Below are 24,620 nucleotides of genomic sequence, written 5' to 3' on the forward strand. Positions count from 1 at the left end.
GTGAAGGGAGGGGACGGGGCCTGAGTTAACGTGTGCAAAAACGCCCTGTGGCCTGTTTTAAGAGGTAGTTTTAATCCCCCTGCCCTATTATATACTAGGGGCTTACAGAGGAGGTCATGCTAATCACAGGGGGACCCCAACGCATAATGTTCCCTAGTGTATGTAGGTGTTTTCACTGTATTCTAAGTGTCTTTTAACATAGCACTGGCTCTAGGACTGGTTAGTAAGACTCAGTTACCACCAGTATCCGTCTGAAAAAGTTGAGGGTACAGGATGATTTTGCAACAAGGCTTCTTTCTGCTCTTCTTTTTGTTCTTTCTGCACGTTATCCTTCTTCCTGCACTTTTCTTCGTCTTTGAGGACTTCTGTTGCTTCTTTCTGCATTTCTTTTTTTTCTTTCTGTGCATTTTTTCTTCTTTCTTCACATGTCCTATCTCTGTAGGCATAGTTATAAATTAGCATTTAAAAAACCTTTGAAATTCACAGAAAAAAACCATAGGTTTCAGGCACGTTATAGTTAGGAATTAGCATTTAAAAAACCTCAGAAATTCACTGAAAAAACATAGTTTTCAGGGGTGTTATAGTTAGCTGGACTTTTCACTTGTACAAAACCATTGAAATTCCCCCGTTATAGTTAGTTCAGCTAACTATAACTCGCGCGCCCGCAATGCACTGCTGATGACGTCACATATTACATCACTCATGACATGGTCAGTGACATCACTCATGACATCACTGATGACATCTCAAATGACAAATGGTTTTGTACAAGTGAAAAGTCCAGCTAACTATAACACTCCTGAAACCTATGGTTTTTTCAGTGAATATATATATGCTCACAAGTTGGACCTTCCCCACCGAGCAAGATATATATATATATATATATATATATATATATATATATATATATATATATATTCCACACGATACCACTGCGTCTCACTTTCCCATCACAGGACGAAAGAACACTGGAGCCGAGGCCACAATCCAAATACGTGTTTATTAACACCAGGTCCGACGCGTTTCGGAGTTAAAAGGCACTCCTTTCTCAAAGTCTAGCTAACTATAACACTCCTGAAACCTATGCTTTTTTCAGTGAATATATATATGCTCACAAGTTGGACCTTCCCCACCGAGCAAGATATATATATCGTCCCCCACGCCAAGAAAACAGCAATATAAACATGGAACAACGAGAAAAAGGCGGCGAAAAAACAGAAGATGGGGCCAGAAATACAAAAAGTACAAACAAACAACAATACAGAAGAAACAAGTGCAGATAAGCACTATTAAAGAAAATGCCAACACAGTAATTAACCTTACAAATATGGAGCTTACAGATCAAGAACAGAACATCCTTGCATTAGGACTATCTTTTTGTGATAAAACCAATTTTGACTATACTCAGACCCGGATCGACCTTTTTCATTTTGTCAGAAAACTCAAACTAAAAAAACACTTTTTTTCTATCTCCAAAAATGATACCAACGAAAGTTATGGTGGAGAAACGAATAGTGGCCTCACAGTGGCCGACATAGGACTCCTACAGGATATGATGCAATTGCAAAATGAGGAGCAAAGCGTTCCAACATCAGCTACGATCAATTTAACCGAGAACATCATTGACACTTTTCCTCATGAACCAACTTCTTTCAGACCCAAATCAGTGTTCACTCCCATAATGCCGAGAGATGGCCTCGACATCTTTGTAGATAATGTTATCAAAGACCTCAAGTCCTTGGCGCTCAAAAGTAGCCAAGAATTTAACCGAACCTACAATGCAAGCAGAAGGGAATACAACACTGTTATGAACAAAATCAAAGAAAGAGAAGACATTGTGGTGTGTTGGTCGGACAAGGGCGGTAATGTGGTCCTTTGGCCACTAACCAAATACAATATGGAGGCTCAGAAACAACTGAGTGATAGAGAGTGTTACAGCCGTATTACACCAACTATCATCGTAGGTATACAAGAAAGATACCACAGAGCCCTGTATGAATGGAGAAGTCAAGGTCTCCTCACCAAACTGGAATTTGATTTTCTAAAGAACGACTACCCAACCACACCACAATTGTATTTAATACCCAAGATACACAAGAACGCTACCGACCCACCAGGCAGACCTATTATATCTGCCATTGGCGGATTGTTTGAAAACACCTCTCGTTTCATTGACTTTTTTCTCCAGCCTTTTGTATGTGACTTACCCTCCTACACCAAAGACACAGGCGATTTCTTGTCCAAAATGTACGATGTAAAATGGCAGGAAAATTATGTTTTCATGACTATGGATGTATGCTCGTTATACACAAGCATTAGACATAGGGATGGTTTACATGCACTTGAGTACTACCTCAACAAAAGACCCATACACTTACACAAACACACATCCATGCTGCTACAAATGGCCGAGTGGTGCCTGGAGAACAATGTCTTTGTATTTGACAAATTATCTTACAGACAATTACAGGGCACAGCCATGGGTACTTGCTTCGCCCCCAGCTATGCGAATTTGCATATGGGCTGGTGGGAGGAGCAAGTACTCATGTCAACACACAGCTTTGAAATGGAATAAAATGTTGTCATCTATGCTAGGTACATAGATGACATTTTTGTTATATGGCAAGGTACTCAGGAAAGTGCAGTTAAGTTTGCACAAGACTTAAACAATAACACTCTCAATCTCTCGTTTACAAGCCATACAAGTAAGGAACTTATACAATTCTTGGACATAGAACTATATGTTAACCAAGGCAGGATTCAAACAAGAACATATAGGAAACCTACATCAGGCAACGCGATTTTGCATGCTAATAGTTTCCATCATGACAGTGTCAAAAAAGGCATCCCCTATGCAGAATGCTTAAGAATGAAGCGTAACTGCAGCACAGAAGAGGGTCTAAACAAATCCACCAATGATCTCTTCAACAGACTGCAAAGTAGGGGATATGACACACAAACCCTTAACAATGCCAGAACTAGGAGTGAGAAAATCACTAGAGAAGAACTCCTCTTTGCTAAAATAAATAAAAATAAAAACAAAAATCAGGCTAAGCATGAAACCACTAAAACAGACATGCCCAGATTAATCACAGGGTTTAATGCATACCACACTTCACTAAGCAAAATCCTGTATAAACATTGGAACAATATAAGGAATGACCCTATCTTAGGACCAACATGCTCTAAAACCCCTTTAATCAGTTTCAGACGTGCTAAATCTATGCGTCATGAACTTGTGCGCAACGCACCTGTTATCACTAAAAAACCTAACTGGTTCCAAACACCCAAGGGATTTACGAAATGCAGTAAATGTAAAGCATGCAAACATGGAAAAAATACCAAACTGGTCCACATGCCTTTCAGAAACACACCTTTTGAAATAAGAGGGAGTTTTAATTGCAAAACTGATTTTGCCGTGTATGTCCTATCTTGCACCTGTGGTAAAAACTATGTAGGTAGCACCATCCATCCAGTACATGTCCGAATTCTGCAACACCTGAGAGCCATCGTGCACAATGACCAAACATACCCTGTTGCCAGACACATAAATTCACTACATGCAGGCAGAGCCCAAGAACTTTCCTATTTTGTCATTGACAATGTTCCCAAAAATCCCAGGGGAGGAAATAGGCAATTGGCACTCAGGAGATTGGAATCAAGGTACATCCTCCTCCTCAATTCCAAAATCCCACATGGGATGAATGCCGATGAAGCTCTCAGTGTTCATCTGTAATTTGTCAAACACCCTCTCTGTTCTCTATGATCCATTCCTCCTAGCGCTCAGTTCTTGCACACTCTTTTTTAATAACGTTGGCACACCCATAGAGTTCACTTTTTCATTTTTACTACGAATACTTGCCCATAATACAACTTTCCATTAACCGTGCACAGTGGGTTAGTATGGTCAGTTCTCTGCCCACATGTGCTTTATCCCTTTTCTGACTAACGAGTCTTTCACTGACACTATTACATTTGCTCACACACATTCATTTCTTTGAGCGTCTTATGGTATTCGACCATAAAACCCATATAGATATACCCCCTTTGTGCACACTAATTCTAGTATTGTACTTATAATCCCTCACTTTGGGCTCTTTCACATTTGACATGTATTTAGGTAACCAACACAATGTTAAAAAACCAGAGGGTGAAAAATATGATTACCTTATGTTCTAATCCTTTTCCTACTTCTTTTTTTCTTTCGCTACTATTGGGTGACAATTTAACCCTAGTATAGATTTTTACTTTCATTTTTTACCGTTTTGTATTCCCTTTTATGTTATCTATTTGAATGTTACATAGATAACAAATGTAAGTCGTCTGTTTGGTTGCTATAACAACCAAGCTCAACAGGCTTTTCACTATGTCTATTCTTTATTCTGATGTTGGTTACCATGACAATCATTTAGAAAAAGTGCAACCTTATGACTATTTAATCATGTCAAATAACTTTAGAACTGGATGCAGTGAACAAGGCGGCTGTGTCCGCCGAAACGCGTCTGTGCCTTTACGTTGGAAATAAAACCTTTTCTTTGCTGAAATTACTCACGGAGTCGGTGCCTGTTTGTCTGGACGCTGTCAGGCTGGTATCATATATATATATATATTCACTTAAAAAACCATAGGTTTCACACATGTTATAGTTAGGTGGATATTTCACTCGTAAAAAACCAATGAAATTCCCCCGTTATAGTTAGTTCAGATAACTATAACTCGCGCGCCCGCAATCCACTGCTCATGACGTCACATATTACATCACTCATGACATGGTCAGTGGCATCACTCATGACATCACTGATGACATCATCCTTGTGATAGAGTGGCGGTCGCGCGAGTTAAAGTTATCTGAACTAACTATAACGGGGGAATTTCATTGGTTTTTTACGAGTGAAATATCCACCTAACTATAACATGTGTGAAATCTATGTTTTTTTAAGTGAATTTGCAAGGTTTTTTAAATGCTAATTCCTAACTATAACGTGTGTGAAACCTATGGTTTTTTCAGTGAATTTGTACAGTTTTTTAAATGCTAATTTATTTATGTATTATTATTTTTTTTATATATTTATTTTACAATAAACTACGTATTAAATGTTTTTTTTTCACCGTGCGCGCACGGTGCGCACACCCCCGCGATTTAAAAAAAATAATAAATTCTGCCTTCGTGGTCCTTCAGGGACCCCCTGACAAAGGCTAGGGGGTCAGGAACTCTCTACCCTGCCCCCTTTTCACGTTCGCCACCTTCCTTTTTCACTCTCGCACTGAAAACAAACAAAATGGCGGCCGACACTTCCTGATTTCGACCGATTCGAACGTTGACTAACATGTAACCACCAATCAGAATTACGCTCGCGCACGTTAGGGTGCTCGCACGGTGCGCGCACCCTGCGCGCGTATAGATATTGATATGCTTTTAAATGCTATTTTCTCAGGAAATACTGAACAGATTTACACCAGACCTGCAAAAGGCACTTCCTTGACCTTATGGCTACCTCTCTGCCAAATTTCAAGTAATTCTGTTCAGCCGTTCGGGCTGTAGCTGTGTCTAAAGGTCCTATGGAAAAATGCATGGGAAAACGCGTTTTGGGACCCCCCTTTTTGCTCGGCCCCCGCTTGACAAATCACCCCGAGACTTTCAGGGTAGGAGCTGAACAGAGCACCCCATTAGTTTTGATTTCCTATGGAAACACGGTCCTAACTATAACTATCTACTGGCGACCGCCAGTAGATAATATATATATATATATTCACTGAAAAGACCATAGGTTTCAGACATGTTATAGTTAGCGGAAATTTTACTGATAAAAAACCAATGAAATTCCCCCGTTATAGTTAGTGCAGGCAACTATAACTCACGCGACCGCAATCCTCTGCTGATGCTAATACTGTATTTAGACACTTATTTGCCCATGTCTTCTTCCATAAATTTTTAGCTATACATATATTAGAAATATTTTTTTTTCATAAAGACACATATGTCATCAGCAGAAGATTGCGGTCGCGTGAGTTATAGTTGCCTGCACTAACTATAACGGGGGAATTTCATTGGTTTTTTATCAGTAAAATTTCCGCTAACTATAACATGTCTGAAACCTATGGTTTTTTCAGTGAATTTGCAAGGTTTTTTAAATGCTAATTCCTAACTATAACGTGTGTGAAACCTATGGTTTTTTCAGTGAATTTGTACGGTTTTTTAAATGCTAAGTTACTTTACGCCATTCGTGGCGTGCACGCCCACTTAACGCAGTTCGTTCCGTGCGCGGTGCGCTTCGCGCACCGCGCGCCCACTTTACGCAGTTAGTGCCGTACACGCAAGGTGGGCACGCAGTGCGCTACGCGCACCGCGTGCCCACGTTACGCACCGTGCGCACATGGAGGACATATTATGCGCTTCCTTGTGATAGGTAATCTGTTAAATTTAATTTGTAAGTGATGACAATAATATGCCATGCACAGAGAGTTTTTTTTTTTTTAATTAAAATTTTTAGCGTAAGCGCACCGTACGCGTACGGTAAGCGTAATCGGCGAAATTTTCAAAAAATAAAAATTTACCGTTTTTGGCCTTTGAGGACTCAACTAACATGGCTATGTGCATGGGCGCTGTCTAAACAGCCCCTTTATATGTTTTTTGCCTTTATTTACTGCCCCCCCCTCAGAGTGCGAGAGAGAAAATGGCGGCCGCCGCTTCCTGGTTTCGACCGATTCGAATGTTTACTTAGATGTAACAGCCAATCAGAATCGCGCTCGCGCACGCCACCGTACGCGTACGGTAAGCTTACGGTAAGCGTACCGTAAGCTGGCTCAGATATATATATTGATTTAAAGGCTATTTTCTCAGAATCTACTGAACAGATTTACACCAAACCTACAAAAGGCACTTCCTTGACCTGAGGACTACCTCTCTGCCAAATTTCTAGTAATTCTGTTCAGCCGTTCGGGCTGTAGCCCTGTCTAAAGGTCCTATGGAAAAATGCATGGGAAAAACGCGTTTTGGGACCCCCCTTTTATCTCAGCCCCCGCTTGACGAATCCCCCCGAGACTTTCAGGGTAGGAGCGGAGCGTAGCGCCCCACCTATTTTGAGAAATTCGCGAGGATTCGTCGACCGGCGCCAAAGTTATTCAAAATAGAATGTTGCGGATTTCCTATGGAAAAGGGGTCCTAACTATAACTACCTACTGGCGACCGCCAGTAGGTGATATATATATATATATATATATATATATATATATATATATATATATATATATATATATATCATGTGATCAAGGCCTCTTTGCAGGCCGAAACGCGTAATGGCGGCAGTGCTGGGTGAAATGAAATAAACATAAACTTCTGCACTGATTTTGGGTCTGTGTTCGTCTTTCCGAGGTGACGTGGGAGTTGGAGACGAATCTTGCAATATATATATATATATACATATATATATATATATATGTATACTTTATATTTAGAGGCTGATTACAATGTCGGGCAGAATCCCGTCCGCCTGACACCACATCGGTCATGGGGCCAACCGACACCCAGTCGTCGGTCCCGACCAGCCATATTATGCGACCAAACACTGTTCGGTCGCATTCCTATATTTTACAATGGGAGCATGCATTCCGTCCGGAAACCTGTCAAATGAGAGGTGCGGTTCGTCCCTGCACCCTGCAGGGATCATGCCCCATCGGCCTTCAACCGGAGAACGTGTACCAAAGGGGGACCTGCTTGGGGCCGCCAAAGACGTTGTCCAGCATGGTTTCCATGTCGGACAGACTGGCATGCAAGCCATGTCGAAAACCATCATTGTTAACTCAAGAGCAGAAAGGCCCGCCCTTCAGATTACTGACAGCATTCCGACTGGCGGATGGGCTCTCCGAACCCATCAGAAGCCATCTGGAATGACCGGTCGGATTAATCTACGACCACCTACACCATAAAGAGGCGGTCGTAAATTAATCTGAGCAGCCGATTACAATGCGATTCGGAAGGCTCCGACCATCAGACGGAGGCTTCCGAATAGCATCGTAATCGGCCCCTTAGTTGTGAAGTTAAAAATCGTAAGTATCAATTTGTAAGAACATTTTAGCAATATTTCAATAGGGAAAGAAATAAACAATTTTATTACAATTTGTAGAGATAAGAATAATACGTTTTAGAAACAGGATGCAAGGGATTGGATGGGGAAAGTGTTTTATTACTTAGGTATCAATTTAAATAAATGGGTGCTCAATTAAACAATCATCTAAGTTTCTTTTGGGAATTAGCACATAAAACTTATCAAACATCACAATGAAATGGTTGTCACATTTAAATATTTATAAAATACATTTTCTTTAACATGTACGTTAAAAACAACTAAAATAAAACACCTATAAATATCCTAAAATCACAGTTTAGGTTAGACATAAGCCAGGATAGTCCAAAAGAAGCAAATAGTAAGGTAAAGTGCAAAGTGAATAATTATGGAGCTCCACTATTTTGTACATATCAACACAGGAAAGGTTAATCAGCAAAAAGAGTGTTAAACAGTTCCAGTTGGAAAATATAAAGGAATCACAATGTAAGGCCTGCCCTCTTCCTTAGTAGCCAAACTGCATATAAATAGTGACTGCGACCAAAGACTATAAGGGGACTGGTATCATATTGTAGTATTTTGTAGGTCACCTCAAAGTGCCTCACACCTAAAGAGACACAAAGGGCCTGATTATGATGTCGGTCAGAGATGCCTCTGACCGACATCTTTGCAGTTTTGGACCGACATCGGGTAGGCAGTCTGAACCCGCAATTACGATGCGTCCACACATGGTGTGGTCACAAATTCCCATTTCCCTATGGGAGCTTGTGCGGCGGTCGGAAACCGGCCACAGCACAAGTTCCCATAGACAAATGGGAGTTACTGTAAATTGGTAAGCCTCCGATGAGCGGTCGGAGGCTTACCGACCGACATCCCAATCAGTCCCAGAGTGTCTTCATCCAAGTCCCTTTGGTCTAACATATGCAGGAATAGAAAAATAATATGTGTTCAACGTTCTCAATCACCTAATTCCATTACTAGGGTACTCATTTTTTTTTAAAAGAAACAATTCATTTTAAAGTAATAAATTGTCATTAATCTAATTTTATTTATTCAATTAAATTATTGAATTATTTAAAAAAAATGATGGAATGATGGAAGGGATATAGGGCAATAGGTGGGGAAGTGTGTTAACACTCGGGTATTAATTAAACAGCCTGGGTATTACATTTTTTATGCTTTATGTAATAGTATTGTTTTACATATAAAATAATATCATTTCTAAAATTAACAATAATAAGCCAATAGTCTGTCAAATATTCCTTCACTTTTTTGGACTACTCGAGGACTCAAGCTACTTGTTAATGATTGCGCCTGTCTCATTTCCTGAAAACTTTGTTCCTTTTTTTAAATTTTCAGAAAACAATACAAATTGGGGTGATGTTTACAAATTGAACTGTTCAAGGATTTAAGCCAACCTTTCATGGCATTGTTTGTTTTTACACCTTCCTCCATGCAGGTCGAGTAGCGGTCAAGACTGATTTGCATATGGCCATGTCTGAACTGGGGTGGCGTGGTGAGCAAAATAACGATGGATTAAACCCAGATCTGTGACTGGGGGTGAATGTTTTGCCAATGTGCAACATTCTGTCCATCATCTTGTGTGTTTTGCGAGTAGCAGTCTCACCATTTATTGGAAAATGTGGTTTGCTCTTGTGATCCCACCTGCTTAGATTGTCATGAGTTGCCTTTAGGGCCCACTGAATTCTCCCTTATTTTAGCTTAACTGCACATTGTAGGCCGCTTTTCTTTGCACAAGTTAACACAGCACATTTGTTTTTGTGCCGCGATATTATTTTAGAAAATGTACACGATTTTATTATTCAGCTCTACTTTCTTGGACTCAGTCTGAACATTTCGTACAAGGTCGAACAAGACTGTGCCCTGTTTTTGTTGCGATCGGTTAGCAACATAGCATGGCAATTAGACACAACACAGAGGAAAAGTTGCTGTTTTTAAGTGAGGCATCTCTTATTATCCAAAGCAAGACTTGCCATTTGAAAACAGAGAGGAGGATGCTTGCAGGGGGGAAAGATCCTGCGACGGACGCGCTAGCTTTGCACAACCTGAGCTGCAGACCACGTAACTACAAATGCCAGGTATGGGGGCCGGTTCTAATCCCAGAGATCTCTAATATATCACTGTGCTCACATAGTGAGGATAGGCTTAGGTAGATATATAATTTGCAATTGTAGTGCTTTTCATTGTATATAGTATGCTTGTAATGCTGATTACTCTGCTCAGTTGTATGTTTTCTAATTGCAGCACAGTTGCTTCATGATGAAGCACAACAGTTTTCATAAATATAGTACATTTTCCTTTTATCTTTCTTTTGTTTATTACGTACATGCATGAGTGAGAAAACAAAAGGTGACAGTCTGTTTCCACGGTTCCCTTGAGGACTAGAGAGTTGTGTTCTTGGGTTCCAATTTACCTGTTACTCTGGGAAGGTTAGGAGGGAAGTTAAGGAACTATGAACTAGTCAGATATGGGCCCATATGCACTGATGTGGTATGATGACTTAGTCCCTACGGGCCCAATTCACAAAAGTAATCTGAGACAAAATCCTAACTTTACGACTTTCGGTATTCACAAAAGGCTTTTAGGAGTAGTAAAGTTAGGATTTTGTCTTAAGTTTGTCTTAAGTTGTGTTCTTAAGACTGAATCCTAACTTAAATTTAATTTATGTTTAATTTAGGATTTTGTCTTAAATTTGTATAACGTTTTGGTCTTAATACAAAATCCTAACTTAAGTTTAACTTAAATTCAATTTAAGACCAAAACTTAAGACAAACTTAAGACAAAATCCTAAATTAAACTTAAATTAAATTTAAGATAAACTTAAGTTAGGAATTTGTCTTAAAAACAAAACTTAGGACAAAATCCTAAATTAAACTTAAGTTTAACTTAAGTTAAACTTAAGTTAGGATTTTGTCTTAAGGTTGTCTTAAGTTTTGGTCTTAAGACAAAATCCTAACTTAAATTAAACTTAAGTTAAAGTTAAGCTAGGATTTTGTCTTACGTTTGTCTTAAGTTTTGGTCTTAGGACAAAATTCGAACTTAAGTTTAACTTAAGTTTAACTTAAGTTCAACTTAAAACTAAAACTTAAGACAAAATCCTAAATTAATCTTAAATTAAACTTAAGTTATACTTAAATTAGGATTTTGTTTTAAGACCAAACTTAAGACAAACTCAAGACAAAATCCTAATTTAAATTTAAATTAAACTTAAGATAAATTTTAAGTTAGGATTTTGTCTTAAAACCAAAACTTAAGACAAAAACCTAAATTAAACTTAAGTTTAACTTAAGTTAAACTTAAGTTAGGATTTTGTCTTAAAACCAAAACTTAAGACAAATTTAAGACAAAATCCTAATTTTACTACTCCAATATGCCCTTTGTGAATACCGAAAGTCATAAAGTTAGGATTTTGTCTCAGATTACTTTTGTGTATCGGGCCCTACATTCTGACGCCCTGTGATCCCATGCATAGTTCTGTTTCTAAACAGAATCCCTGCAACAAGATTGCCAATTCATGTATGTTTAAAATAATTAAAAAGGAGTGCCACTTTTTCCTTGTTTCATGTAAAACAAATCTGATTGAATAATTGATGTGTAGAAGTCATCCATGCAATCAGGACTCACAAAACAAAAACATCTTAATTTTCTTAGTTCAAATTGACATTTACTGATTGACATGTAATCTTCATCAAAGTATGTTTTTGGGATTTGTTTTCCAATATGCCTGTGAAACATGAAAAAAACTTGCATTTTGGGTATTTGTGATAAAGTTTAACAATAGTATTTATCATCTGTCATTCAAAATCAATTATTATTTTCCTTAGACTGTTGTTTACTAGTTTAGATTTGATAAAAATTCAGTATAGGATGAGAATTGTGCCTCAGGTCGTAAACCATACATAAGTGGGATGGTAGTGTGATTAATGTTAGCCTGTGGTGTGTATATTTGGGTGAATAGATGGTCTGTGGATTAAAAGGATCCATCCATCATCCAAATGGCTCTGTTTTCTGGAGTAACTGTGTTATGAAATTTTGCAAAGATTAGTATACATTTTAGAGTTTGTCATATCAAAGAAAAGGTTAATGGTTGAAAGTCTCTGTTAACTGTAGGAGAATGCTTATATCGGAGTACATATGAGGAGTTGTTAGTTGGGGATTACTCATCTGTTTTGATGTTGCACCATTCTTCTAAAATAAGATTAGGAATCGTGGGCATACTACTAGCAACTTGCATGGGCATGTTCTGGGCTACCCACCTCAATATTGAGACACAGGGTTTATTGGAGGTGGCACCAAATACTTTTAAGTTGATGAACATTTTTTTGTTCCCAATCTGTTGCAGAGGCAGAGTGGTTATGTTGAGTTGTTTCTTCAACAAAGGTCACAAAGTGTAACATCTCTGCCTTTACAATGGGTTGAGCAATAGTCCTCACACCTCCAATGACCCCTGTGCTCAGTAAGACTATCTTTACAATAAAGGTACCCACAGTATGTGAGATGTTTATGTCCTCTTTTAGAAGGGATGTATGCATTTTGCCTTGCATTTTTAATATTAATAATCCAAAAGACAGAAAAGAAGTTGATAATTTGCAATGAAAATATATATCATGTTGTGCTTTATTATGTGGAAAGCATTACAAAATGTGAAAGAAAGAAATATTGTTATTTGATGGAAATCTGTTGGAGAAAATATGCTAAATGTAATTTTTTTCCTGTTGGCATTATCATTTTGCTTTATAATAAAAGTGAAGAGGATTATCTCTTGGATTGCAGTACTAATGTTTGAATGAGAAACTTGCTATGATGGATTTTTTTTGAGTATTTGAGATGGTTTTTCTTCAATTTTCAGTATGTTGCTTTTCAGAAATGATTGAATTTGAATTTCATAAAGGTTTTCAGTTTTTTGTTAAATATGAAATTTAATCATGTATTAGGAAAAATTATGCTGTACATTTAAAAAAGTGTTTTTATAAACAAAAACAATTTGGATTTTCTTTCTTCTTTATGAAAGAATGGTAATTGTTTGACTGATTCAAACTAGAAAAAATGGTTAGTACTGTTTTTGAAAACTTTTGTTGAAGTAGATTTTCACATTTGGTATTGGATGTGACGGTTATTCCTTGTCAAGGTTGGATTGGATACATTTTTTTTTATGAAATACTGTGTTGGGAATAGTAAATCTGCCCCCTTGCCAGTGTCCAGCACCTTCCCTAAGTTGATACAGTATGGAGTTGAGAATTGTAAATCTGGCCCTGTACCAGTGTCTAGTACTTTCCCCCAGTAGTTTTACATTTTTTACTTTAGTCATATCCTATGGTATTTTGTTTTAAAAAAAATGTACTATTTCTCACAGTATATTAACATTTTACACATGACTCACCTTCATATTAAATATATGCACACTGTCGCAATCCCTCCTTCGCTCGGCAAAACCCACTTTCCCCTGTCCTGGAACGACCCAACCATATCCCCAAATGCTCCGTGGCCATGCAGACGTCATCCGACTCAAGATCTCGTCCCCGGCAGGGTCAAAACCCCAATGCAGCTTGCCATAGAACGAAACCCCAGACCATTTCCCCCCAATCGTGGTGGGTAACAAATCCTTATCAATGCAAAAAAGAACAAAACATAACACTCTCCTTCTTATCTCATCCGGATCTCGATCCTTTCCCTCTGGCACATTCCCTTCAAAGGCCCAGAAATCAGTCCATGCCAGCCTATAGATCTTCCTTGTGGTTGCTGTTAAAGCTCCCTCCACCAAGCTGATGACCCTCATTCGCCCAACTGCCAGACCTCAACCGGTAGAGGTGTCTTGACTGTGTCTATTCCAGCTGCCAGTGATAGAAAACGCTGCCACTGCAAATGAGATAAAGCATCCACAATGTAATTTTGGGCTCCCGGGACATGACGTGCCCTGAACACAATATTCAAATGCAAACACATCAACATAAAACATCGCAGCAACCACAGCACCCGTAAGTACCTAGCACACTGTCTGTTAACAAGATCAACCACAGACATGTTATCTACATGGAAAAGTACCGATCTGTTCGCCAACTCCCCTCCCCACAGATGCAGCACCACGATCAAATGAAAGAATTCCAAAAAGTCAACGCTGCACCCTTGACGCCCCCAGTGTTCTGGCCAACACTCAGCTCACCAACGACCATCCCAGAAAAGCCCAAAACCATGTGCGCCTGCAGCATAGAGAAAATCTGTATTTTCCAAACTGAAATGTCATCCAAAAACTTCATGGGCACAACCATTGAAATCAGTCAAAAAAGTCCTCCACACGGCCAAATCTGCCCTGACTGCCGTAGAAATTCTGACCCTGTGTTGCGGTAAAGTTGCCCAGGACATGGCCATGACCAGCTGCCGACAAAAAGTTTGCCCCTCTAGCACCACCCTGCATGCAAAATTTAGGAATCCCAGTAGTTTCAGCACCTTCCGCAGCTCAATCTTTCTCTCACCCATCACCTCGAGCAAGAACGCCTGAATCTCTTCCACTTTGACCTGTGGAAACCAGTGGTAACCTTGCCGACAATTCAATACCCAAGAATGTTTAAACCATCTTTGGACCCTCGGTTTTCTCAGGTGCCAACGGCACCCCAAAGTCCTCAGCCATCTGTTGAAAATGTTTCAATGGCCTCAGGCACTTAGAGTTTCTACTGCCCACAAATAAGAAATTATCTAGATTGTGTGACACAAACTTGTGGCCACTGGATCATGTAAAAACCCACTGCAAAAAAGTACTGAACGCCTTGAACAGTGCACACGAGATAGCGCAGCCCATTAGCAAAACCTTGTCCACATATATGAAACCATCGAACTGCATGCGCAACAACGGAAAATCCTCGGGTGTTTGGGGTGTTTGGGGAGTAGCCAAAAATGCTGACTTGATATTGTACTTTGCCAGATTGGCCCCCTGACCACAACTCCTCACTAGGGCCACTGCATCATCCACTGACGCATACAACACCTTAGTATCCACCTCTGCAATGTAATCATTCACCGACTCCCCTTCGGGCAATGATAGGTGATGAATGAGCTGAAACTCCCCTTCCGTTTTCTTTCGTACCACCCCCAGAGGTGAACCCATCAAATCTGCCATGGGCCAAACTGCATAAGGACCTGCTACTCTCCCCTTTTACTTCTTTGTCCAATTTATGTGCTACCACTTCTGGGAATTCCTTGGCTGACCGCAAATTGTCAGCCCATCTCTGCCTCTTAGGTCCCTGGTACCCAAGCCGAAAACCCTCTGTAAAACCCCATTCCAGCCGCAATGCATCCCCGCGTTGCTGATATATCGCCAGCCAAGGCTTCAATGCTTCCAGCTTAATGGGAGTAGTTGCCTTTTGTCACAGGTTGTCCCTATTGCCCTCTCTCCCGGGCACCCTTCCATTGTTCTTCCATTATTCTGCAGGGATGGCCAGGGTGAAACATTTAGTGATGGTGTGCCTCCCCCCACATTTCGAGCACTTGTGTTTGAATTTGCATGGGTGCCAGGAACAGTAACCTTTATTATAATTCCAGCATGCCCCAACATTGGTTCCCGCTGGTTTTGGGATGTAACCTGCCCCCTGCAGGGCTTGCTTAAGGTGAAAAGGCCGGTAAGTAATTGACAAACTGCTAGCCGTATGTGTGGATGCCGCTGATGGCGTGGATGACATCCACTGCATCCAAAGTCCTGAGTTGGCTTCCCCCCATGGTTTGTCCAGTTTCAGGATCACTAGTGCACTAAACTCTTCGTCATTGCTGAGCCATGTGAAGCCCTGAAAGTGTATTTGGGCCTTCCTGTTTTTGTCCATGCATTTTAGCAGCGCTATTGCCCTGTCCCCATGTCTCTCACAGTAAAAGCTGACATCCAGTTCTCCATATTAATCGGCATTCTAGGCCACCTCGTAAGTTCCCATTCTTCCTCTTTCGACCCTTCTTTAGCCTGTATGTTCCTATGTAGTAGCTTGAATACATCAACATATTCGTGCCTCCATATCCTGTTTTTTGTCTTCTCAGGCAGATGAGACCCAAGGGGCATCGCTAGGCACATATACAGTAATTTCTTTTTATGCTTGCCGTAGTTTGAGTCCGTGTCACCTTTGTCCTTATGTTTCCGATGAACTATCTACTGACACCGTTTCTTATCCTTCTGCTTCTTTCCACTCACACGTTTGCGCGATGCCTTGATGCATGAAGCTTCTTTCTTTTTATCTTTCTTTAAATTGACTTCTCCATCCCCGACCCCCAATGACTTTCTTGCCGGTTTCGCTTTCCGCCCGTCCCCATGTTCCCAAGTTGACCACCATTCACCCGTACCTGAAGGCAATGGCTCAGTCGCCGTCCATCTGCTTTGCATTCTCCTCTGTTGCTCTTCTCCTTTCCTTTGCCCTTGTGGTGTCCGCACTTGAGTGCTGTAAGATAGTAACTGGAGAACGTGTTGCCTGCCATTCACTGGAGCTATGGGGCACGGCCTGGGCTACCCCTTCTTCCTTACGCAACTCACCCTCCTCACACTCATCACTATCATAATCCAACAGCAACTCATCCTCCACTGCATACTCTGCACCCCGTCCACAGCACTCTTCTTTCTCTCCATCACCCCCACATTAATTTTCGTTCCAAATGCCGTCTCTGATACTTCTGCTGCAATGAGCCCTCTCTCTCAACGTAGGGTTGGCCGCCGTAGCCCCACATGCCTTCCTGCCAACATCTCGAGGCCGTGGTGCACCCCGCTGTCATCATCTTCCTTCTGTCCGCATCTGCCTCCGACCCTACCTTTGCCCGTCCCCCCCGGCGGTGCCAACCAAGGGTGTCCCATGCATCACCTTACGCATGGGCCGCAGGAACTTGCCCAGTATCCTCCCCTTGACCCCCACTTGCTGGCACCCAAACCCACTGTCCCCTGCCCTGTGGCCCCTGTCTCTGGCCTGGCTGCCTGTTCCTTCCCGGCTTTCATTTTCTCAGCTTTCGCTTTGGCTGCTTCCTCTTTCTCTCGGGCCTTGCACATGGCAAACCAGCGTGCCTCTGTCTCCTGTACCAGGTGGCGCTGTTCCCTGATTTGTGCCTCAATGTCTGTGTTTGCCCATCTGGTTTTTTTGCGTCTCTGGCCTTTGGTATCCCTTGCACCGGTATCCACATGGTGCCCCTTATCCCTGTCCTGTTGTGCCCCACCCGAGTCTTTCAATTTTTTAAGGGTGGGGCTCTTTGCCCCTGGCCCATGTGCTTCCTCCTTGCTATCTGTAGTGGTGGGGGCGGGTCATGCACTTCCTGTGCCCCTTTTGGCTGCCCACTGCGTGTGCCCAGGCTGCCCTTGTCACCTATACGTTGGGCGCGTGCCCTGCTCAGCGGTATTATCCCTTGTTGCCCGTTGCCTCCTCTGTGTCTCCGGGGACGGGCAGCTCATTACCCTCTAGACGGGCTGGGAGGCAGGTGCGTCTCCCTCCTCCACCTGCCCTGGAGCCTCCTCGCCTCCCGCCCCTCAATCGCCTGCGTTGAATTACTTTTGTTCTGCCTACCCCGCCCCAGGGGAAAGACTAGACTGCATCTTTCTTTCCTACGGGAAGGTCATTTGATAGAAATTTCCCTGTTTTGGTGAAACTGCACATTTTTAAAGTGATTAGTACTGCTCAGAGGCACTTGCAGTATATTGTTGGCTTTTTAACCATTTTGGTTTTTTACGTAAAATAATTCTACAACTGAGTTTCTTATTAACTAAGTTATATTGCCTCTACACTGAAAAAGCACATAACAGCATAAATGTTTCATAAAGTATTTTCTTCGTTTACTTTTTTATGGGTATTAATTGTAGTACAAAATAGTGCCTGTCAGATTAAGAAAGGCTGATATTCAGCCGAAACGCTTCTCTGTTCTGTTGAAATGCCCAAGGAGACTTGATTCAAGAAATGGGTTTATCACATCCTACCTTCGAGTGCGGACTCACTCTTGGATTGGGGTTGGGTGATCCTGTGTGTGTGTATGTGTGTGTGTGTGTTTATAAATATATATATATATATATATATATATATATATATATATATATATATATATATATATATATATATATATATATATATATATATATATATATATATATATATATGTTGTCTCCTTATATATGTCCATCAATCATAAAGATGGCATGAAAGTAAGCGAATTCCTTTTGATATCACATTCATTGAGTCTTCTGGAACAGACATAAATGATCCTAGAAATGATTAATTTCTGCCTTTATAACAATGTATTCATAGCAGCGTTGAGGCAGCGCCACCAATGGAAATTGGAAGAGAAGGCTGTTGCAACGAACTGCAGCGGTAAGACGAGAGAATGTGTGACATCGCGTAGAAAAGCACACTGTGTTTGGCTTGAGTGGTGCAAGTGCCAGTATTGGAAAAGGAGTTGGTGACGCATGCCTGTTTTACCTAAATGTGATATCGCAAGCCACCCGGATAAACAGACTATGAGAATTTAGAGTCATCTGGGCATCCTGATTGGAGGGTTAAACGATAACCAAAGAAAGCAATATTCACACAGTGGATATAAATTGTAATCATTTGTTGGCCAAAATGGAGAACTGTTCGGAAGAACACAGACGATTGAAAGGGAGTGTTATGTTCAAACAAACAAGTGAATTACCTGCTTCTATGAACAATCCAGCCATACCAATGTCAATGTCAATTGCTCAAAAATACCAGAAACTGGAGAAAATTATAAGGAAAGAGACTTCCAAGTGGTGGGAGGCCATCACTTTAGAGAAATATCTGGAAGAAGGAAGGGTGTCTGAGAATCCTGATTGCACATTCATATCAGGATACAGACCCTAATTTAACCAATGAATGGGCAACAAATTTGATGGACTGTTCAAACTGGATGATGTCAATCCTGATTAAATATGCATGGAAAGAAAGAGAGAATTTATTAAAAGGCTTTGACAATTTGAAAGAAGAACTGAGAAAAGAAGACAATAAAAATACCTTTGAATCAAAAGTGGATGAGATCTATAACAGGAACGTGAAACATGAGGAGGAAATTATAGCAAAGAAACAGAGGACGTTTCACAGAGACCAAATTGATTATCAAACAGGTCGTATCTTTACCTTCAGTCGGAAATACGATTCAATGCATTGTAACACCAAAGTAGGACCCAGAAATTATGGCCAATTGCAACTGGAAGAGCCTCGAAGTGATGCCAGTGAGAGTAACATCTCAGAAGATGGAGCAGATGGAGTAGATGGAAGTGACAAATATATGGTTTACCCGACAAATTTTTGTGAGGAATTTCGCCTTCTCAATCAAGGAAAAAAATAACAGAATTGGCAGAAAGATCGTGGCCACAGCAGGGGAATAGGCTCCAATGGAAGAGGCCGAGGCAAAGAAAAAGAGAAAGTGGAAGAGTAAAAAGGCTTGTTTTCAAAAACAAAAAACAAGGAGAAACAGGCGGAATAAGATCAAAAACAACCATTAGTGCTAATGGAAACCAGAGGTCAAAAGAGAGGACGGTAAAGATGAACATAGTAAATCTGTCCAATCGTATTTTGAATGATACAGAGACTAGAGTTTTAAAATATGGTCTATCTCTTGTTCCCACCACTCCATTTAATTATTCGTGGAGCAGAATCGATCTGTACCACTTTGTTAGGAAACAGAAATTGTGTAAGTGGCTTAAGTTAAAGGTGAAAACAGGAATACCATCTAAAAATATGCAGAAATCAATACCACAACCTTTGACTATTAAGGATATGGACACTTTACTAATTTTCACAAAACTGAATTTAGATAATCCTGACCTTATACCTGATAGTGTTTCTGCACTAGGGTTTGCCATTGATGACAGTTGTCTGAATGTTTTTAAACCCAAATCTATGTTTAACCTTGCATTCCCTCCTTGTGCTATTGATATGTTTGAGGCACTCTAGCCAGGAAATCAGGGTGGAAGAAGGGTAATCTAACTAAAAAAGACAGGATAGCTGTAAAAAAAATCTACAGGATGATCATGATATAATAATTCGCCAGTCATATAAAGGAGGCAATGTAGTGATCAAGAGTATTGGGGATTGCATTAATGAGGGTAGGCAATAGCTAAGTAATTCTGACTGTTATGTGATGGTGTCTAAACAAGCGGTTGAAAGCTCCAATGCAATAGATCATGAGCTGCTGTCTGGGTGGGAGAAGAAAGGTCACCTAGAATGGGATGAATATGTGGTTCTCCTTAACAGATTTCCACGACTTGCAGTATTATATTTAATTCCTAAACTTCATAAAAATGATCTTAAGCCACCTGGGAGACCTATTATCTCTAGTATAGGATCCTTGTTAGAACATACTTCTAAGTAAAATATTTTTTATGTCTGTTTGTACAAACATTACCTTCATACATACGAGACAGTAAGGACTTTTTACATGAAATCAGAACTGTACAATGGGAAAATAACCTTTTGCCTATGACCTTGGATATTTGCAGTTTATACACTTCCATCAGACATATCGATGGGTTAGAAGCATGTAGACACTTTCTGAACGCGCAGTCAATCTCTTATTTCCTAATACTGAGATGATCATGACCATGATTAAGTTTTGCCTCAAAAATAACTATTTTATTTTTGATGAGCAAATCTTTAGGCACATACAGGGCACAGCAATGGGCACCTGCTTTGCTCCTAGGTATGCCAATCTGATGATGGGCTGGTAGGAGCAGCAGGTGCCCAAACACTACTCACAATATGACGACCATGTGAAAATGCGGGTAAGCTATATAGATGATTTCTTTATTATCTGGAGGGGTAGTGAGTCTCAACCCCTATGGAATGTATTGCCAATTTGAATACCAACAACTGTAATCTCAGATTTGAGGGGAAACTCAGTTACAGCCAGATTGTGTTCCTTGACATGCAGATCCAAGTCCAGGACAATAAATGAATATCTAAATTGTTCCAGAAAGAGACAGCAGGTAACACTCTGTTGCATGCAGACAGTCACCACCCAAGAAATTTAATTAAGAGCATCCCCTGTGGGGAATTCCTATGGGCTCATAGGAATTGTACATCTGAGACTGATTTTTGTGGAGGAGTGTAACGGTATGTCATCTAGATTCTTTGAATGGGGTTACAGAAAAGCAGATATAGCAAGAGCACTGAGAAAGGTTTCCAAAGTGAGTCAAGAAGTGGCACTTGCTCCAAAGGGACTGAATGAAACAACTGTGACGGGTACAGACACTTGCATTAGGTTCATTACTACATACAATGCTGGGTCAAAAGACATTAAGAAGAGTCTGTCTAAGCATTGAGATGTGCTGCATACAGAACCTAGACTGACTGATGCTTTGGGGCATCATCCAAATATAATATTATTAAATGCAATTCCCTGAGTGATAAGCTATGTCATAATGAAATAACTCCCATTGAACCTAAGAGAAACACAGTACAGGGTGTTTGCACATGTATGGTATATAAAGCCTTTTAGCACAGCTCAGATGTTAAAAAGGTTTTCTATCCAGTTGAGAAATCCACCACATGGATTGATAAACATCTTACATGTCTCACAGATCATTGTGTGTAAGTACTTACTTGCCCATGTCAAAAACCCCATGTAGGAAGTACTAGGGGTGGGCGGAATTTGCGAAGTTGCCTTTCACAAAGTTCTGCGAAATGGCAAAAAATCTCCATGAACACGTGGAATTTCGCGTGCTCGCGGAGATTTCGGGGGCGGGTCTTCTTTGCGAGTTCACATGCCTCTTGATAGGGTCAGAGACGCTGTACCGGAATTCCACCATTTTCTGCAATACCTCTACTCAACTGGAGTACTTTCGACTGGCTAATCAGTAAGTGCTACCTCATTGGGTAAATGTATTTTGCTTTTCCTCCACTACAGATGATAAAGAGCCAAAAGACTAGTTGTCTCCACTCCAGTGACCATGTGAGTCTGTTGGAGGGAGAAGCAAACATCTCCGTGTAGAGATCATGAAAGGTGAGGTAAACAACCAGGGACGCCTCGGCTGTTGCAAGCGAGTCATGAGGAAGAAAGATGGCTCCGTCCAGAGATGTCATGTCAGAAGAGAGAAAAGAAGCCCTACGTCAAGTGAGAACAGGAGGCCGAAAGAGGGTGAGGAAAGACCAAGGTGGCAAGAGCTCTGCATCTTAGGATGGTGGACTGAGGGGCGGGCCCTTGTTTGACGGGACCCAATAAGGTATTTGGTGGGTGTGGGGTGTTGGGTACCCAGAGGTGAAGAATGCAGGAGGTGTACTGTCAGGATTTACCAACAGATTACAGATTAGAGGACGGTAAAAATAAAGAGAGCCTGTATATAGAGGTCAGCGGGTTCCAGTAAGAGTAAGACACCAGGGAACTGGATGGTGCATCAACCAAGCCACAGCGGGAGATTGGGGACTCATGGTCATTTTGTTTCCCATTCAAAGATGATAGGGCTTATCTATAGAGTCAATGACCATTAACATACTAGTAACCAATCTAAGACGGCACCTTTTACTACAGGTCATGACATAATTTCCTGTTCCAGCCATTGTAAGCAGAGATACTACAAAAGGTAGCGAGATGCAAACAACCTATTCAAATGTGCACCTTGTTGAGTTCTCCGATTGTTGAATTAGTTTGCACCCAGCCTTCTCACTCGCTGCACTTTTGTTCTTATCTCATCACCCCTTTCAGTCTCCCTTGGTTATAGATGAGCTGTGATGAATCTCTCTTGCCTTTAGTTCCGTTCCGCCGCAGATCGTGGAAGTTTCGACATTTTGGCGTTCCGCGCATAACGCAAAAATGCCGAAATTTTGCAACTTTCGCGAGCGGAACGGAATTTGCCGCCCACCCTTAGGAAATACTATGTTTCCAGCTAAAAAATGCATTTTAAAACATATGCGTGTTATACAGAAAAAGGACAAACAATATCTGGTAGCACGACATTTTGAAGAGGTACACAAGAGCAACAGAAATTTGCTTCGGTTTTATGTAATTGATTGTGTTCCCCAGACAGTGAGAGGGGGAGATAGGATACATAAACTGAGGCAATTAGAATGTAGTTACATACTTGATCTTGATAACAAAATGCCAAATGGCTTAAGTTCTGATGAGGGTTTAGCGTGCTATTTGGGAGAATGATGCTTTGAATGGACTGTTATCATTTTGATAACTGTTTGTTGTTGGAGAACAATTTAAAAGTACCTGCATAGCTTCTGATTGTTTCTAATTCACTTCTTTATGAACTATACACATAGATTTTAATTTGAGTTTTTCTTTGTGCTTTTTGTGCAGGTGGAACCAATGGCACATTCCAATGACAAGAATATTATGTAAAGAATCAAGGATTCATTATTCGAGATTATAATCTGATGAAGGCCCACTTGGGTAGAATTGTATGCAGGACTCCATTATCCAGAATATGAATGTTATAAATGAATCTCGAAAATGGGTGAATTACCTATTGAGGGTTTGAATTAATGTAATTATAAGTTTCCAAGAAAATATGAGTAATTTTTACAAGATTATTAACAATGGATTGGTGGCGCCATATTACCTACAACCATTCAAATCATGTGATTTGTGGGTGTGATTGCACATACAAATGACCTCGAAAAAATCAGGATAATTATTGCATTGTTATGATGTATTTTGGAAGTAATTATAGAATGAATTTATAAATGAGTTATGTCTGACTGACATGTCTGCCATGCCAAATATACGAAATCCGAAGAAGTTTGGGATTTGTTTTATTGTTTAATACTAACTGTTGATTTGCCATTGAAAACATATGCAAGTTCACATTTGGGATATGAACGTATTATGATTGTTGGTTCTTCTCAAAATATGATGTTTTATTGATATGAATTACTTTGAGACATAGGGATTGTGATATCTAAAGACACATGTTAAAATGTCTGCCACATTAGATGACAAAAAGCCATGTTTTGTAAGACTGTTTTTTATGTTAATGAATGTAGTACACTTGTAAGTGCTCAACGCCATGTAAACATCCTGTCTTCACCTACAATGACCTGAATACACACACATCAGCTTTGTGCCTCATGCTCATATTTATTATTTTCCAATACAGCCACAGTGCCCCACAGCTTCCTTCAACCACATCTTTCGTCGTTGGGAGTATCACCAGGCTTGGCACTTGAAATCATTCATTTTTATGCTGAATCTCTGTACAGGTTCCAAACATGTTGTAATTCTACGCTATATGAGGTATTTACATAGTGTCTCTACCTATTTAGTCCTCCCAATATTTACTACATTCTCGATTGCAGTAGATCCAAGGTCCGTACATGCTGGTTTTATGTACTTTCCCAGGACATTGCATGCCTCAGTGCATGGGAACTACATCATCGCCACCTTAAATGTGATAACAAGACTCTTGATCCAACATATTGGTACTCCTCCATAATAATCATTTCTTAGGATCACTTTATTTTGGATATCTTTTTCCTCCAACTTTCCTTTTTTTCTCCTTTTTTTCATTGTCTTCTATCTTAGTGTAGCACCTGAACACTAGCTCTTGGAAATTAGGGCGGTATTATTACTGTCCTGGAA

The 24,620-nt window shown here is 40.5% G+C and overlaps 1 protein-coding gene across 1 annotated transcript in view; it reads left to right on the forward strand.

Moving 5' to 3' along the window:
• The first annotated feature begins 1,327 nt into the window (after window positions 1-1,327).
• The window catches only part of LOC146812776 (uncharacterized), a 38,089-nt gene continuing 14,796 nt past the window's right edge, over window positions 1,328-24,620 (forward strand). Inside the window, exon 1 of the mRNA XM_085615199.1 lies at window positions 1,328-2,073. Coding sequence (XP_085471325.1) covers window positions 1,328-2,073 — 746 coding nt within the window. The remainder of the gene's footprint in view (window positions 2,074-24,620) is intronic.

This window comes from Triturus cristatus, chromosome 7 (assembly GCF_964204655.1).
Source record: "Triturus cristatus chromosome 7, aTriCri1.1, whole genome shotgun sequence".
Classification (NCBI taxonomy): Eukaryota; Metazoa; Chordata; class Amphibia; order Caudata; family Salamandridae; genus Triturus; species Triturus cristatus.